Source organism: Paroedura picta, chromosome 4 (genome assembly GCF_049243985.1).
Source record: "Paroedura picta isolate Pp20150507F chromosome 4, Ppicta_v3.0, whole genome shotgun sequence".
Classification (NCBI taxonomy): domain Eukaryota; kingdom Metazoa; phylum Chordata; class Lepidosauria; order Squamata; family Gekkonidae; genus Paroedura; species Paroedura picta.
Genome location: NC_135372.1, coordinates 55,645,327 through 55,658,973, shown reverse-complemented (window position 1 = coordinate 55,658,973; position 13,647 = coordinate 55,645,327). Strand labels below are relative to the sequence as shown.

The 13,647-nt window shown below is 42.5% G+C and overlaps 1 protein-coding gene across 9 annotated transcripts in view; it reads right to left on the bottom strand.

Moving 5' to 3' along the window:
* The window catches only part of LOC143835396 (very-long-chain enoyl-CoA reductase-like), a 46,771-nt gene that overhangs the window by 18,185 nt on the left and 14,939 nt on the right, over positions 1 to 13,647 (bottom strand). For 7 of the 9 annotated variants that reach the window (XR_013230121.1, XR_013230120.1, XM_077332943.1 and 4 more), the window contains 6 exons: positions 7,530 to 7,580; positions 7,246 to 7,297; positions 6,479 to 6,523; positions 4,518 to 4,621; positions 2,117 to 2,232; positions 1,892 to 1,997 (listed from right to left, as the gene is read on the bottom strand). Coding sequence is in view for 7 of the 9 variants with exons in the window: in XM_077332943.1 (XP_077189058.1) it covers positions 1,892 to 1,997; positions 2,117 to 2,232; positions 4,518 to 4,621; positions 6,479 to 6,523; positions 7,246 to 7,297; positions 7,530 to 7,580 (474 nt within the window). In the remaining 2 variants the exon portion in view is untranslated. Of the gene's footprint in view, positions 1 to 1,891; positions 1,998 to 2,116; positions 2,233 to 4,517; positions 4,622 to 6,478; positions 6,524 to 7,245; positions 7,298 to 7,529; positions 7,581 to 9,960; positions 11,468 to 13,647 lie in introns of those variants that run through there. The other 2 variants (XM_077332944.1, XM_077332945.1) reach the window with 2 other exon arrangements.

Sequence of the window (13,647 nt, the reverse complement as noted above, 5' to 3'; positions counted from 1 at the left end):
TTATAGTCAATATTTGGGGGCAATGTGTGGATTTTATTTTTTTATTCTATTTGGGGCTTTGGACCCATTTTATTCTGTAAGCCACCTCAAGCCAACTTGTCAGGAGGGGCAGGATATAAACAATAATAAATAAAAATAAAAATAAAAATAAAAATAAAAATAAAAATAAAAATAAAAATAAAAATAAAAATAAAAATAAAAATAAAAATAAAAATAAAAATAAAAATAAAAATAAAAATAAAAATAAAAATAAAAATAAAAATAAAAATAAAAATAAAAATAAAAATAAAAATAAAAATAAAAATAAAAATAAAAATAAAAATAAAAATAAAAATAAAAATAAAATAGAAATTTACCACCTCATGATCTGTGCTTCAAGCATGTGTGGTGACGGAGAGTTTAGTAGATGAGAAAACAGGCTGTAAGGACAAGCAGCAGCCTAAAATGTGGAACAGGGTACTACAAGTGGACAGGGAACCTGACTTTTTTTCTGCCGGCAGGTCAGATAACAATGTGCTGAGCTTGTGGCCTCATGCAGGTTGTGTAAGGAGGGACTAGAGAATAGCAGATAGAAGAGAGCTAAAGCGGAATAAAAGAGATAGACAGAGCAGGCTTTCTCAACCCTGAGGTTTCTTGATGGTCCTTGAAGGGTTTCCCAAAGAGGTGGGATTTAATTAATTAAAAATTATATATACATATATATATATTTAAATTAAAATCTATCAGGTAATATGACCATATATGGGCCTGAAGGGGGTGGGAAGAAGGGGTGGCGGGTGGACATGTACATAGCTATGCTTCCCAACCACATTTTCTGCAATCATACAACTTCTGAGGTTTCTCAAAGCCTTAAGAATGTTTCAGGGGGTTCTCAATGGTAAAAAAAAGTGAAGACAAAGAAGAGTTGGTCCTTATATGCTGCTTTTCTCTACCAGGAGTCTCAAAGTGGCTTACAATTGCATTCCCTGTCTTCTCCCCACAGCAGACACGTGAGGTGGGTGAGGCTGAGAGAGCCCTGATATTACTGCTCAGTCAGAACAGCTTTATTAGTGCTGTGGTGAGCCCAAAGTCACCCAGCTAGCTGCATGTGGAGAAGGAGCAGGGAATTAAACCCACCTCACCTGATTAGAAGCCTGCGCTCCTAACCACTACACCAAGATGGCTCTACAGTCTTGAGAAAGGTTGGACTACAGCATCCCAGTAGCATGTGTCTGAGAGTGTAAAAGAACATGGTGAAATGCAGAGGAAGAGGTGCGATGGTGAGAGCTTTCTGTTTACTATTCTGAGCTCCTTAGAGGTAGGGTAAAAAACACACCTCATTGGTATCACTAAGTGCAGCTGTGGCCATTGGGGATGACCCCGAGAAGCAGGGAGTTGACCAAGAGCATGAGGAAATCAGGACTACACTTGACAGAGTAGCTACTGAAAATTGCCTCCCCATTAAGAGTTACCTGGGTCATATTGTCATTACACTATTCATTTCTCTGACCAACTGCATATCACTGCCACTAGCAGATGGGAAAACAGCACAGGTACAACTGAGAATCACAAGAAGCAGGAGGAGAATTAATCACAAGGCTGTCTTTCCCAGGAACAGTTGCATCGTGACTAATTTGAGGGAAGAGTAATCCCCAGTGAGAAGACTTGCTGTCAGCCTTTCCATGGAGTTAGGGGAAAAGGGAATATAGTGGACATAGAGGCATCACACCTTGCAGCAGTCATAGAAAAATCTAGAATAAATTAGAGTGCTGAAGTGGCAAAAAGTGAGGTGTTAAAGGTTTGCAGAACAAGTGGCAGTACTTCTACCAAATATGTGGCTAGTGTGGGCCTGTGAGGAGTGGCCAGATTGAATTTTACACAAGGGCTGCAAGTAGATTTTGTGACAATTTACCTTAACAATACTCCTCAGTGGCATAGTCCCATGGGAGAACCGATGAACAAATATTGTTTCAATCAACCTTTTGATGTAGTGGAAAGAATGGCAGATACATGCCAAGCTAGAAACAGCAAGATAAAAGCATTTCAGAAAGCTAAAGAGACAAATATGACAAGACATTTTGGAATTAAATTACGAAACCCAAGAATTTAACTCCTCCAGCCTTGAAGCGTGACTTACTTAACTACTGGATGTCGGCTCGAGGTAAACCTGTCATCCAGGCCATAGATAAAAGGCATGCGGAAATAAAACACAAAATAGATGAACAAGGGACCCGTGTATTCTATCAAAAATACCTGCAAAAGAGAAAAAAAGTTATTAGAAGCTCTTCACTGTCATAATCAACCATCGTGTGTCTGCAAAGCCAAGAACTAACGCAAATGCAAGCCAGGGCTGATCTCCCTCTACCAACAGTGCATCAAGAAATATTGATATGGAGTAAGTCCTTGCTGTGTCACGCTCTTCCCTATGTGGCCACTTGCCTTCCTCTCATTAGGGAAAGGAGCACTGGGGCAGGACTGAGGACAGAACGATCAACAAAAGCCAGCAGCACCTGTGAGGACTGGGAACTTTCCAAGGCCCCTGGACTGGCCTTAGATCCGGTACAGTCACTAGAACATCAGTTGGGAGTGAAAGTACATGCAGACAGGAACTGTCCCGAAGAGACAGGAAGACACACCCCCCCCGCACCCTTTTATGATTTTGAGAATAGGATTAAAAGGATATAAACAATTACATTGAAAACTGGGAGCCCGGAAGCAAGCCAAGTAGCATTTCCAGAGGTCAGGACCTCCATGCCTCACTATAGCACTGTGCGCTTCCCATGACCAACAGAAACAGAATAAAATATGCAAAACAGACATTAAGCTAACGGTCTGCAAAATGTACACAGCTGCAGAGTTCAGTTTCTCTTAGGCCAGAACGTGAAGCTTCTTGAGCACAGGTTATAAATAACTGCAGGTTTGCTCTGTCTGAAGCCCTTTACGCTTTCTTTATATCATGAAGTGGATGAGGAATCCAACAATCCTTTCACTTTTCCCCACTTTCTGTCTTCTTCCGGGATACAGATTTATGCTGGCACAAGAATGCCCAGATATGTGGGAACTGGAAGGATTAGACATTCATTGATAGCTGGGTCACAAAACATGATGAAGGAATTCTGTTGAATGTGATTTTTAGTATAATTTAGTTCAAAACTGTTCCAGTTTTCACAATACAAAGTACACACCTTGTCTGCGTTTTTAAAAAGTAGCAACACCACCTACAGATCTCTTCACAACAGTTTCCTGTACACAGTTTATGCATTTAGATTGCCCTGTAGTGTTGTTATGTTTTCTCTGTACTTCTGCATGTATAGCATATCTTTTGTATTATTTCAGCAGCGGCACCATGCACAACCTACAGCAGTGACTCCGTGCATGGCCATCTGTTAGTATCTGTGTTGAACTTCATGAGGGAGTAGAGAAACCCCTGCTCTTCCGTGGAAGCTTGCTGGGTGAACTTGGGCGAGTCAAACAATCTCAGGGTTGTCATGGGGGGGGATGGAGGAGAGGAGAATGGCGTAAGTCATGTTGGGACCCCATTGGGGAGAAAGGTGAGGTGCAAATGAAGCAAGTAAGTAAATAACATCAAAATGTTGACTAGCAGCCCGCTGTGGCTAGCAACTCCCTGTGTAGAGCGGTATGAAGAGTGAGGAAGTGAAGAGGCAAAAGCACCCGCCTTATGCTTATTAGCCAAACCCAGAATTAACTTCTCCTTATGCAAGAGGACCAACGCCCCAGAGAGTTACCACAGGTTCTTGCTTTAGTAAGCCCTTACCTCCAAGCTATTTAAGCAAAGCAATGAAATAAGGAGATCTTTCATAACTTCATGATGTGACACATGGTTATGGATCGCAGATAGGATTGTAGCCAGAAATGGTAAACATGGAAGGACAGTGTTTTTGGGTCTGAGTTTGCCCATCTCACCACAGAAGAGCAACCACATAACATTCCGTCAATATCACTTCTTATCCAGTCACACCAGTAGGCTTCCTGTTTTCTAGCTTTTCCTGGCATTACAGTTTTGCCTTTAACAGCGGCAAGATAAGAAGAACTTCAGTATGGAAATGTTCCCTGTTCCCACATCTTCAGTCTAGGAGATGCTTCACAAGCTTTGCCAGGGAAAAGACCCTGTCCCACGGGCTCCATTCCACAGAAGTGAGTCAGGTAAGTCATAATTCATTGGATTTCTAGCCTGAAACTTAGAACGGCTGTTTCTTCTCTGTTCTTGTTTTTTTGCTGCACCCCAAATAGTCACTGCTTCTACTAGGCCCATTTTGTCGTGTTGCTGGGCAACCAGTACTGCCTAGCAATGTATTTGCCTGCCAGGTTTGTGAGTCAATTATATTTTTTTACCCCTGAAGTTGCTATCTTGCAATCTTAGATTAACTGACCAAAAAACCCAAAAAAGCCTTTACTGTTTCAGTGGGAAAACCAGAAAGCACAAGGGAATTTTACAGCGATGTAATAAAGACAGTAATGCAAGGATGAAATCAAAGTGAAACATTTATTAATTAAATGTCTCAGCCTGTGACGCTTACCATGGTCCATCCTATTTGAGGCCCTAAATCTTTAAAATAGAATGTAGCAGTTGCGCCAAGAGGGAGCAGCTGAAGGCTTTCTTCATCCCGCAGTGATTTCCCTTCTGTGAAGAAGAGAGGAAAACGTTTTGACACACTGACACTGGTTCTGACACTGTTGTATTAGAGAGCCAACTTGGTGTGGTAGTGAAGGGCGGCAGTTTGAGCTGGGTTTGATCCCCTGCCCCTCCACATGCAACTGGCTGGGGGACCTTGGGCTAGTCACAGTCCTGTTAGAGTCACTGTCACAGAACAGTTCTATCTGGGCTCTCTCAGCCCCACCTACCTCAGAGGGTGACTGTTACGGGGAGAGGAAGGGAAGGTGATTATTTCTTCTTTAGATTTTTACCTCACCCATCCCACCTAAAGGGAAGTTGTTTTTCCTTTGGGTAGTGAAAAGTGGGGTATAAAGGCTGCGGCACGGAGAGGCCAGGAAGCCAGGTGCTCGGCCTTATATAGGCCTGCTCCCGGCCCCCTCCATGTGACCAGGGCCATGAGGCCCAGCAGGAGTCGACGTCCTCCTTTGCGCCACCGCAGCGTCAAAGGGGCAGCCGCAGTAAGTCGCGTCTTTTTATAGTTCTGTATCCGTTTATAAATGCTAACTGAGTTGCTTTCACAAAGAAGTCCTCTGGAAGTACTGCAAAACCTCTCATATGCCTTCATAAGGGAAGTACAACTATAGTGGTTCTGTACCCAGGAGACTGCCACTAAATCCCCATTTAAATCCTCCAACGCCATGCCTCTCACACTTCAGGATCCTAAATGGAATGCACGTTAGGGAATGAGCTCCAGCCCATGAACATTTATGCTGGAATAAAATTGTGCTAGTCTTGTAAGGTGCCACAGGGAAGCTCCTGCCTGTTTATCCTAAATAGGACTAGGTCTGCTTGCTGCAATGGGATTGAACTGTTTCCTTCCAGCAGGATTGTCATTGATCCCGTAATTGCTTCCTGACCTCATTTCTGCTTTAAGATCACACCATTTGCTTAAAAAAAAAATTGATCAGTCATGCTGTTTAACCACCATGCATCAATGGAACAGAAAATAACAAAGAATCATGCTTTCAGGTGAAGTTATACCACCTCCCTAATGCTGATGGTTCCTCACACCCATTGTTAATATAATTTTTTCTGATCTTATTTCCCTTTCCCTATTTCCCAACCATTTGCTACCAAAACACAGTTGTGCACTATGTATAATTTTTTTTAAATGCAAATAATAAAAGGGCATCTTTATAAGCACATAACCCCCAACAAATTCATTATCCTACACCCCTTCCACCGTTATAGAATTACTTTTTAATTAATCATTTCTTGAGCTCATTTCCACTAAGCAATCCTTAACATTTATTCTCTCTTTTTAAATTCATCTATCGGTTGCACAGTTTCCTTGTTGCAAATGGATGGAACTGCAAATGATAATTTAAAAATTCCACAAGATCCTTTAATTAAACTTTTTCTTCCTTCTTTGCAATATTAGGCTGGGTAGAAACAGTAAAGGGAAGGCACTGCATTCCAAGACATTCTTAAGATGGCAGTGCAATCACAAAATGCTGTGTCCCTAACTAGCCACGCCATCAACCTCACTGCTCCTCTTGGTGCAATGCATCAATAGTGCTTTATCAGTCCACAATGGACCATCAGGACTGCAATTCATCCAAAGTAAAGAATGTTGCCACAAGCCAAGTCTGATAAAGGACAGGAAGAAAACAGCAGACTGTAATGGCTGGGCAGCAGAATCTCCATGAATAACCACATGAATGAATGGTGACTATTCCAGAAAACATAGCTGGGAGAATAGCAACCTGGAGATTTTTGCTGAAAGCTGGCAGTTTGTACTTAAACCATTTTGAATGGTGGAACAGAAATGGAGGATGAATAAAATAACGGCAATTCCCTTGTCTTGTAAGTACTAGAACTTACTGGGTTCAAGTCTTATTGACTGCCTTGCTGGGTACCACTGAGGATCTGTAGGGAATATAACAGACAAAAATGATATTAATAACAATAATAACAAAAAGTCCACCTAGTTACCTGGTGATTTACAGCAATTCTAAACTAGATGGAAACTCCTTATAATGGCATCCAAGCCCACACTAGTGTAATATGATGGTACCATGATAACTTGGAGATACCCTAGCATTCACCAGTGTAGAGGACTAGTCAGGTATACTTGGGCTGAAATTAAACCTGATAATAGCTTCTGTGGGTTGGCTCAGGGATATCTGAAATGACTCAAACACTCCCCAAATTTTGTAATAATGATAATTTATTTCCTGGAATTTTGCAAGTGTTTGGAGAAATGCAGGTTTGGGGAGATATTGAGATAAGGCAAGCTCTGGGAAAAAGCTATTTAGTGGCTCATGTGCCTTTGAAATTTTTTAAAGCCATTAATTTCTATGGGAATATCTGGCCACTGAATTCAGGAGACCTGGTCTATCCTGAGTTGAAAATAACTGCTCTTTAATATTTAAAGGACACATGTATCACCAAACAGCGGGGGGGGGAGACACTAAAGGTAGGCCTGGTCTTAGAAGCTAGATATACCACTCATAGGAAATAACAGCCCCATTATCATGCCCCTGTGCAAATAGTACTATCATAATTTGTACCATATTGCATTAATTGCCTATCATTCAATTATTTTTGAATATTTTAAAACTTATATTCTCTGAAATTGGTTCACTTACATAATTTATGGAACATCAGTCTGATATCACTTATTGTAGCCTGTGGCTCAACCTAAGACACAAAAATATTTTCATTCGGAATGCAGACACTAGAAGAGGATTTTCACCCTGATTAGTTTCTAATAATTCTAGGAAATGGGGGAATAACAGGTTAGCCACCATGTCCACAAAAGAAGGTTATTGACCCTGTCCTGCTTCACAAGGTTGTTTTTACTAAGAAGTACTACTGAGAAGCACCCTCAGGAAGTACTACAGAAGTGAATTAATGAAACTATCTTATTTACCTTCTCCAAAAAGCATAGTTGCTGCTTTGTCTTCCAGTCAAGGATTTCCACCTACAGAAAAATATCAAACACGCTCACAATGATATCTACGGATTCCGAATCTCAGTAGATCATACCAGTACTCGTAAGGTGATGGGATGCTATGGTATGTGTGGCAGGTAAGAGCTTGCATTTTGATTTGTTTCATAGAAGGTTGAAGTGGAATTGCTGGAAATGGTTCATGTGTTTGTGGGTCCAGATATGCTGAATGTCAGTGCGAATAAAGATAGGTGATGTCAAAATGGTGTGAGAAAGATGTCTCCATTTCATCCATTCCCTATAATCCATTCTGATTTCCATAGTATATAACAAAGTGGTACAACAACGGATCTTCCATTTTTAGCATGGGAAACTGTCCTGCGCTGCCTTAATACAACAGTGTTCCAGGATAACTCACAAAGTCAGGACAATACAACAGTTTGCAGTGTCAGCAAGCCATCAATATCAGCAGTGGTGGCTTCTACATCCGCATACTGCATCACTGAACTCCAACTTGTTTGCTGAGGCATAAAATTCTTACAACATGACAGCAAATAACATGTCATTTGAAACAAATGAGTCTCCTAAGGCTAAACTTGAACCACTAAGCATGCTCATCAGCGCATGCCAACTTACATATTCTTCGGGTGACTGTATTCTCCAAATGGTGGTTCAGAGGCCAAAATGCATGGAATCACAGGATCACAGAGTTGGAAGGGACCTCTAGTCCAACCCACTGCACAACCCACAACCCACTGCAGGAACTCACAACTGCCTGCCTACTCACAGTGACCCCAACATATTTTACTGAAACTCAATATCTATAACTATGTACACTTACACAAATCTGACATGTAACATCAAAGCCAGCAATGCAACATTAAAAGCACAATCCTAAACCCATCAGAGGGGTGTAAGGATTGCACTGTCAAATGGGGAATGTTTCTATTTCTTATAACTTAAGAATTGAAGGCCGAGACTTACCTCGAGCCGCGGTTTGATGATGACACGGCGCCAGGAGGCCGCATGCTCCTGCTGGGCTTTTTAGCCCAGATCCCGTGACAGGGACCGAGCGGGGGCCTATTTAAGGCCAAGCGCTAGGCTTCTCGGCCTCTTCGTGCCGCAGCCAGCAAGAAGTCAACAAAGCAGCCTGTAAAGTTGTGATTGGTTTTGGGGGGGATGTTATCGTTCATCCTGACATTTCGTTTCGTTTACTGCCCCTGTTCAGGAAGGATGGTGTACACCTGTCTGAATGGGGATGTGATTTGTAGTTGTTCGATGTTAGGGCAGGGTTATGGAATAATTTGTTTCCTGAGGGTTGGCGGGAACGGGGCAGTGGTGCTCCCGTTCAGTGGCGTGTTTCGGCCGGTAAGGAACCTGTTTGGCAGGGAGTCCTGTCTGCATACGGGACTCCCGTCTGAAGGGGGTCTCCTTAACGAGGCCGGTCACGGAAAAGGCGCGGCCTACCTGGCTGGGAGGCTAGGGGCCTGTGGCCAGGCAGCTGTAGATTCCAATGGAGGCGGACGCCCTTTGGTTTTCTATAGTTGCCTCCCTGCGTGGAGATACCGTGACGCAGCGTGACCCGCCCTCCCGGCTGGGAGCGAGGCGGGGACCCCAAGCGCCACGGTGGTGAATAAATTGCAGCCAGACGGCTGGATGTGGTCAGGTCCCCTATCCGGTCCTGGGGCCAACCCTCCGTTGAGGGTATGTTATAATAAAGGCTGCGGCCATTTTAATGCCAGCAGGAGCAGCGTCTTCCTTTATAGTCGCCGCCTGATAGTCAATATTTTTTTTCTTCTTTTCCTTAGAAGTGAAACTATTGCCATTCTTTTTAATTCCATGGCTAAAATTTGGCAGAGCAATAGGGGGGTCCCTTTTGGAACGTGAATTTCCCCATGAGGTTTGACAGCAACATTGACTTTGGAGTAAAGACTAACCAGGGTCCCTGTTAACGTACAGTCCAAACCCATCATACTTTTGGTACGGCTCATTGGATCAACAACAGCCTACAGGACTTTTGTTTAGAACGAAAACTCCACAGTCACTCTCTAAAAAACAATTCCATTTACTATTATCCAGAAATGCATTTAATATTTGATCATACAATGCATACAAATTAAATGGCTTTGCCCCATCTGCAAAATAAAATAAAAATCACAAGGAAATAAGAATGGGCTTCTACACACTCCAAATGATAACACACCAAACCAAAATCCTGTACTTTTAATACATTTATCTTGTTCAGTACGATTTTAAAATTGCATTCCTTAGAAGGCATAAACTATTGTGTTTTCCTAAGAAACTTATCAATCAAGTTACCAAACACTCAAGTATTCTTTGATGTTATAAAAGGCAGGAGCGACCACAGGAATACTCCAAGGCTCCATTACCATATTTGTATCTTTGTACCTACCTCTATTTGGCATGCCCCTATCTAGCTTCTCAACCATCCTGTGTGGTACTGACAAGTGAATGTCATGCTGATTCTTTTTTTTTAAATCTCTCGGGGGAGGGGTGAATGCTTATTTCACAGTCTACAAACGTACAGGCCAGAGAAAGCAATCTAAACTGAACGAATCATTTGTGTGCTACTGAAAAGAACTTATTGAGGTGAGCCTCCTTTGGATTTAATTAGGGCTGTGGCCTAGTTTTTCCTCATACTCCAACCACCCTTCTCAGTGGTCAAATTAGTGCCATTAAATATTTCTCTGTGTAAGGTTTTTCCCCCTCAATCTCCAGTAGTTTGGAGATTAATAACTAGGCTGGGGTGGACCACCCCAACACCTGTGGGTATGAGACACCTGAAGAAGGTAGGCACAGAGTTCCAGGGCAGGAAAGGTTTCTGAATTAGTTATAGTAATTCTTCTGTCCAGAGTCTGGACTCCAGCCAGTTATATTCCACCTGCAGCCATTCAGACTCTTCCAAAACTCCTCTGAAATGTTGGAGAAGCTGCATGTGTGTGGGTATGCACTGGGTTGCCACTGTTTGCTCATATGTATTACAGCACAGGGAAGGAAGAAGAGAAAGTACATAAGTCTTCATGGGATGGCCATGAATTCCAAAGCACTCATTAAAAGAAGCAATGGAAAAGCTGTAATCAAGCACGTTTCAATTTTGTTAAGGAGTCACGGGTTCCACTGGTTTTGCTGTTTCAAAGAAGCATTCCACGTAATATATTTATTAACCTTGAAGCATTTTATGGGAAACTTATTTCCCCTTTTGAAATACTCACCAGTCTTAAAGATTTTATTTTTAACCTAGTGACAGGAAAGATCAAAATCACCCGAATGGCAGCACACCATTCCAGGAACTAATTCTTTGCTATTGTCTGTTGCTAAGCAGCAAAACTCAGAGGCAATACAAACAGGGTTTGTCTGGAAACAGTATTAGAGTGTCCACTATAGCTAAGGTGGAACTGTATTGGGGCAACTTTTTAAAAGATGGGAAAAAACAGGGGTGAATCTGCACTGGGCTTTTTATCCCCAGTGACCCTGAATTAAAAAACGCCATCTACACATTGATTTCCATTTTGATATTTAGCACTTTAAATTTTCCCTCTGCAACGTCTATGATTGATCCAAAATACCTTTTTCCTGTGATATCCATGAGCGGATATAACTTGCTATACTTGAGGAAACCGCTCCAAGAGTCCCAATATTAAGTGCAGATGTTCTTTATATTGCCAGATTAACTTCCTGCCCCGTGCCTCCAATGCCACCGTAGAGAAGCAGTCTGTCGCTGATTGGCCAGGAAGTCAGTTCAAAGACTGCCTGGTTCCCAGTTGCCATTCCCTCGCAAAACTTATTTTTGCCCTCACTTTGGGATCTGTTTTAAAGCGACTGTGCTCCAAAAGCCCACACTTCTGTGAGCAGATACCTGCCTCTTGGATTTACTTTCTGCTCCTTGTTCTCTGTGAGGCTGTTGCCTCCCATCCCCTCCCTCCCCCACACCCCACTCCTGCAGGAAGAGAAAGAAACAAGCCTCATGCTCCACTTGCTCTGACTGTATTGTTGGGTGTCAAAAGGCAGGAAATAAAGCACTCTCCAGCCTTGTGCTCCTTCAATGCTGGCTGGAGCTTCACCCGAATCAAGCGGGAAGGAGACTGAAAATTGGAGCAATGCAAATGTAGAAGGGCAATGTGTTTAAAATCTGGAGAAAGAAAGGCTGTAGACATGTGTTCAAATCGACCAGAATTTACAGTGGAAAAAACCCAGGAAATGTAGAACCAGCCCAGGTTTGCATATTTTAATCTCCCCCTCACCACTGGGCCCTACAGATCTCACTAGTATTGCTTTCCATTTCCTATCTTTTAAGGGTCTGTGTCTCTTTGTCAGACATAACACAATTACATGTCCATTGTGAGTTCTCATGAGCATATGAAGTTGCCTTAAACTGAAACAGACTATTGATCCATCAAAGTCAGTCCTGTCTTCTCAGATTAGTAGTGACTCTCCAGGGTCTCTCTCAGCCTGAGGTCTTTCACATCACCTACTACCAGATTCTTTAACTGGAGATACGATGGACTGATTGAACCTTCTGCACCCTACCACTGAGCCACAGCCTAAAGACAACGTATGCATTTTGCAGTATTGGCTTATATTTGCTTGCTTGAGAAATTTTCCTTCCTGCAAGGAACTGAAACTGCCAAATATTATTTGCTACAATTTTAAAATATATACATGAGTTGGATCTCAGAGTTTCTTCTAATGGGAGGATTTCCATTAGACGAACATTACTTTTTTACCTCCCCTGCAACACTTTATGGGATCTCACCCAGACTATCTTATTCACAGAATGGAAACTGGGTTCCTTGTATAGACTGTTGTGTTGTTGAATTAGGCCTAACCTTTCCTACCTGAAGAAATTTTGAGTCCAGTAGCACCCTTATGACCAAAAGGTTTTTAAGACCAAAAAGTTGTATATCTGAAGAAGTGTGCTTGCACACAAAATCTTATACCTTGAATAAAACTTTGTTGGTCCTGAAGGTGCCACTGGGCTCAAACTTTGTTCTGCTGCTTCAGTCCCACATGGTTGCTCACCTGAATCTTCCCTACTTGTGTTTTCACAGCTAGCTTCTTACCCCATGCAAATCTATGCAGCCAGGATGGGGAGAGGAGGTCAGTTCCAGTACAAAGTTGCAGCAGCAAAAATCACTTGGGGAAAAAAAATCTCTGCACAGCCTATGGATGGACTAGCTGTGCCTGCTTTCTATCAGAGGCAGCCAGGAAACACATCTGACACACCAATGCTTGCTTCCACTGGGCACTGGGGTAGGGGGACAAGAATAGGTAAATAAGGCTTCTTCAACCTTCTATAGCAGCCTTTCTCAACTCTTTTACCACTGAGAAACCCCTGAAACAATCTTCAGGCTTCAGGAAGCCCCAGAAGTGGCATGATGGTGCAGAATATGGTTGGGAAGCATAACTGTGGACATGCCCACCTGGAGACCTTCCCAACCTCTTCCAGGACCATCATTGGCCATTTTGGGAGGGGGGAAGGGTCAGGATAACCACATGTGGACATATCACCCAAAATATTTAACAATTTTTAAAAATATAACTACCAACCAATCAGGAAACCCTTCCAGGACTGTCAAGAAACCCTGATTTATAGGCTTTCTAAAATTTTAATACATGCTGTAAGACCTTAGTGTACTTTGAGAAAAAAAATGAGACAGCAAAAGAGATAGTAGGAAATGTAGTCTACCCTCTATCTTCCATTTTAATTTCCCAGGACAGAATATAAGGTTTTCACTTAAGTTCTTCACCTACAGCAGCACCATTCTAAGCTCACAAAACATCATGTCTAACAGCAGCTTCCACTGTTTCTTGGAAGTGCAAGCTGTGTGTCACTCTAATCTTTTCTTCTCCCCGTGGCTTCCATCCCAGGCTTCCGTTCCTCAGAATGTTTCCCCAGCCTCCACACGCCCACTCATGAAAGACTTTGGTTGCTGCTCTCATTACACGAACACCCCACTGAAAGGAATGGAATGTATTCATGGACGTTCTCTGTCAATTACCCTCCTAATGCTTTACGGCTGGTTCCAGCACACTAATTTGCTCTATAAGTACAGAGTACGAAAACACCCTCAAACCAGCA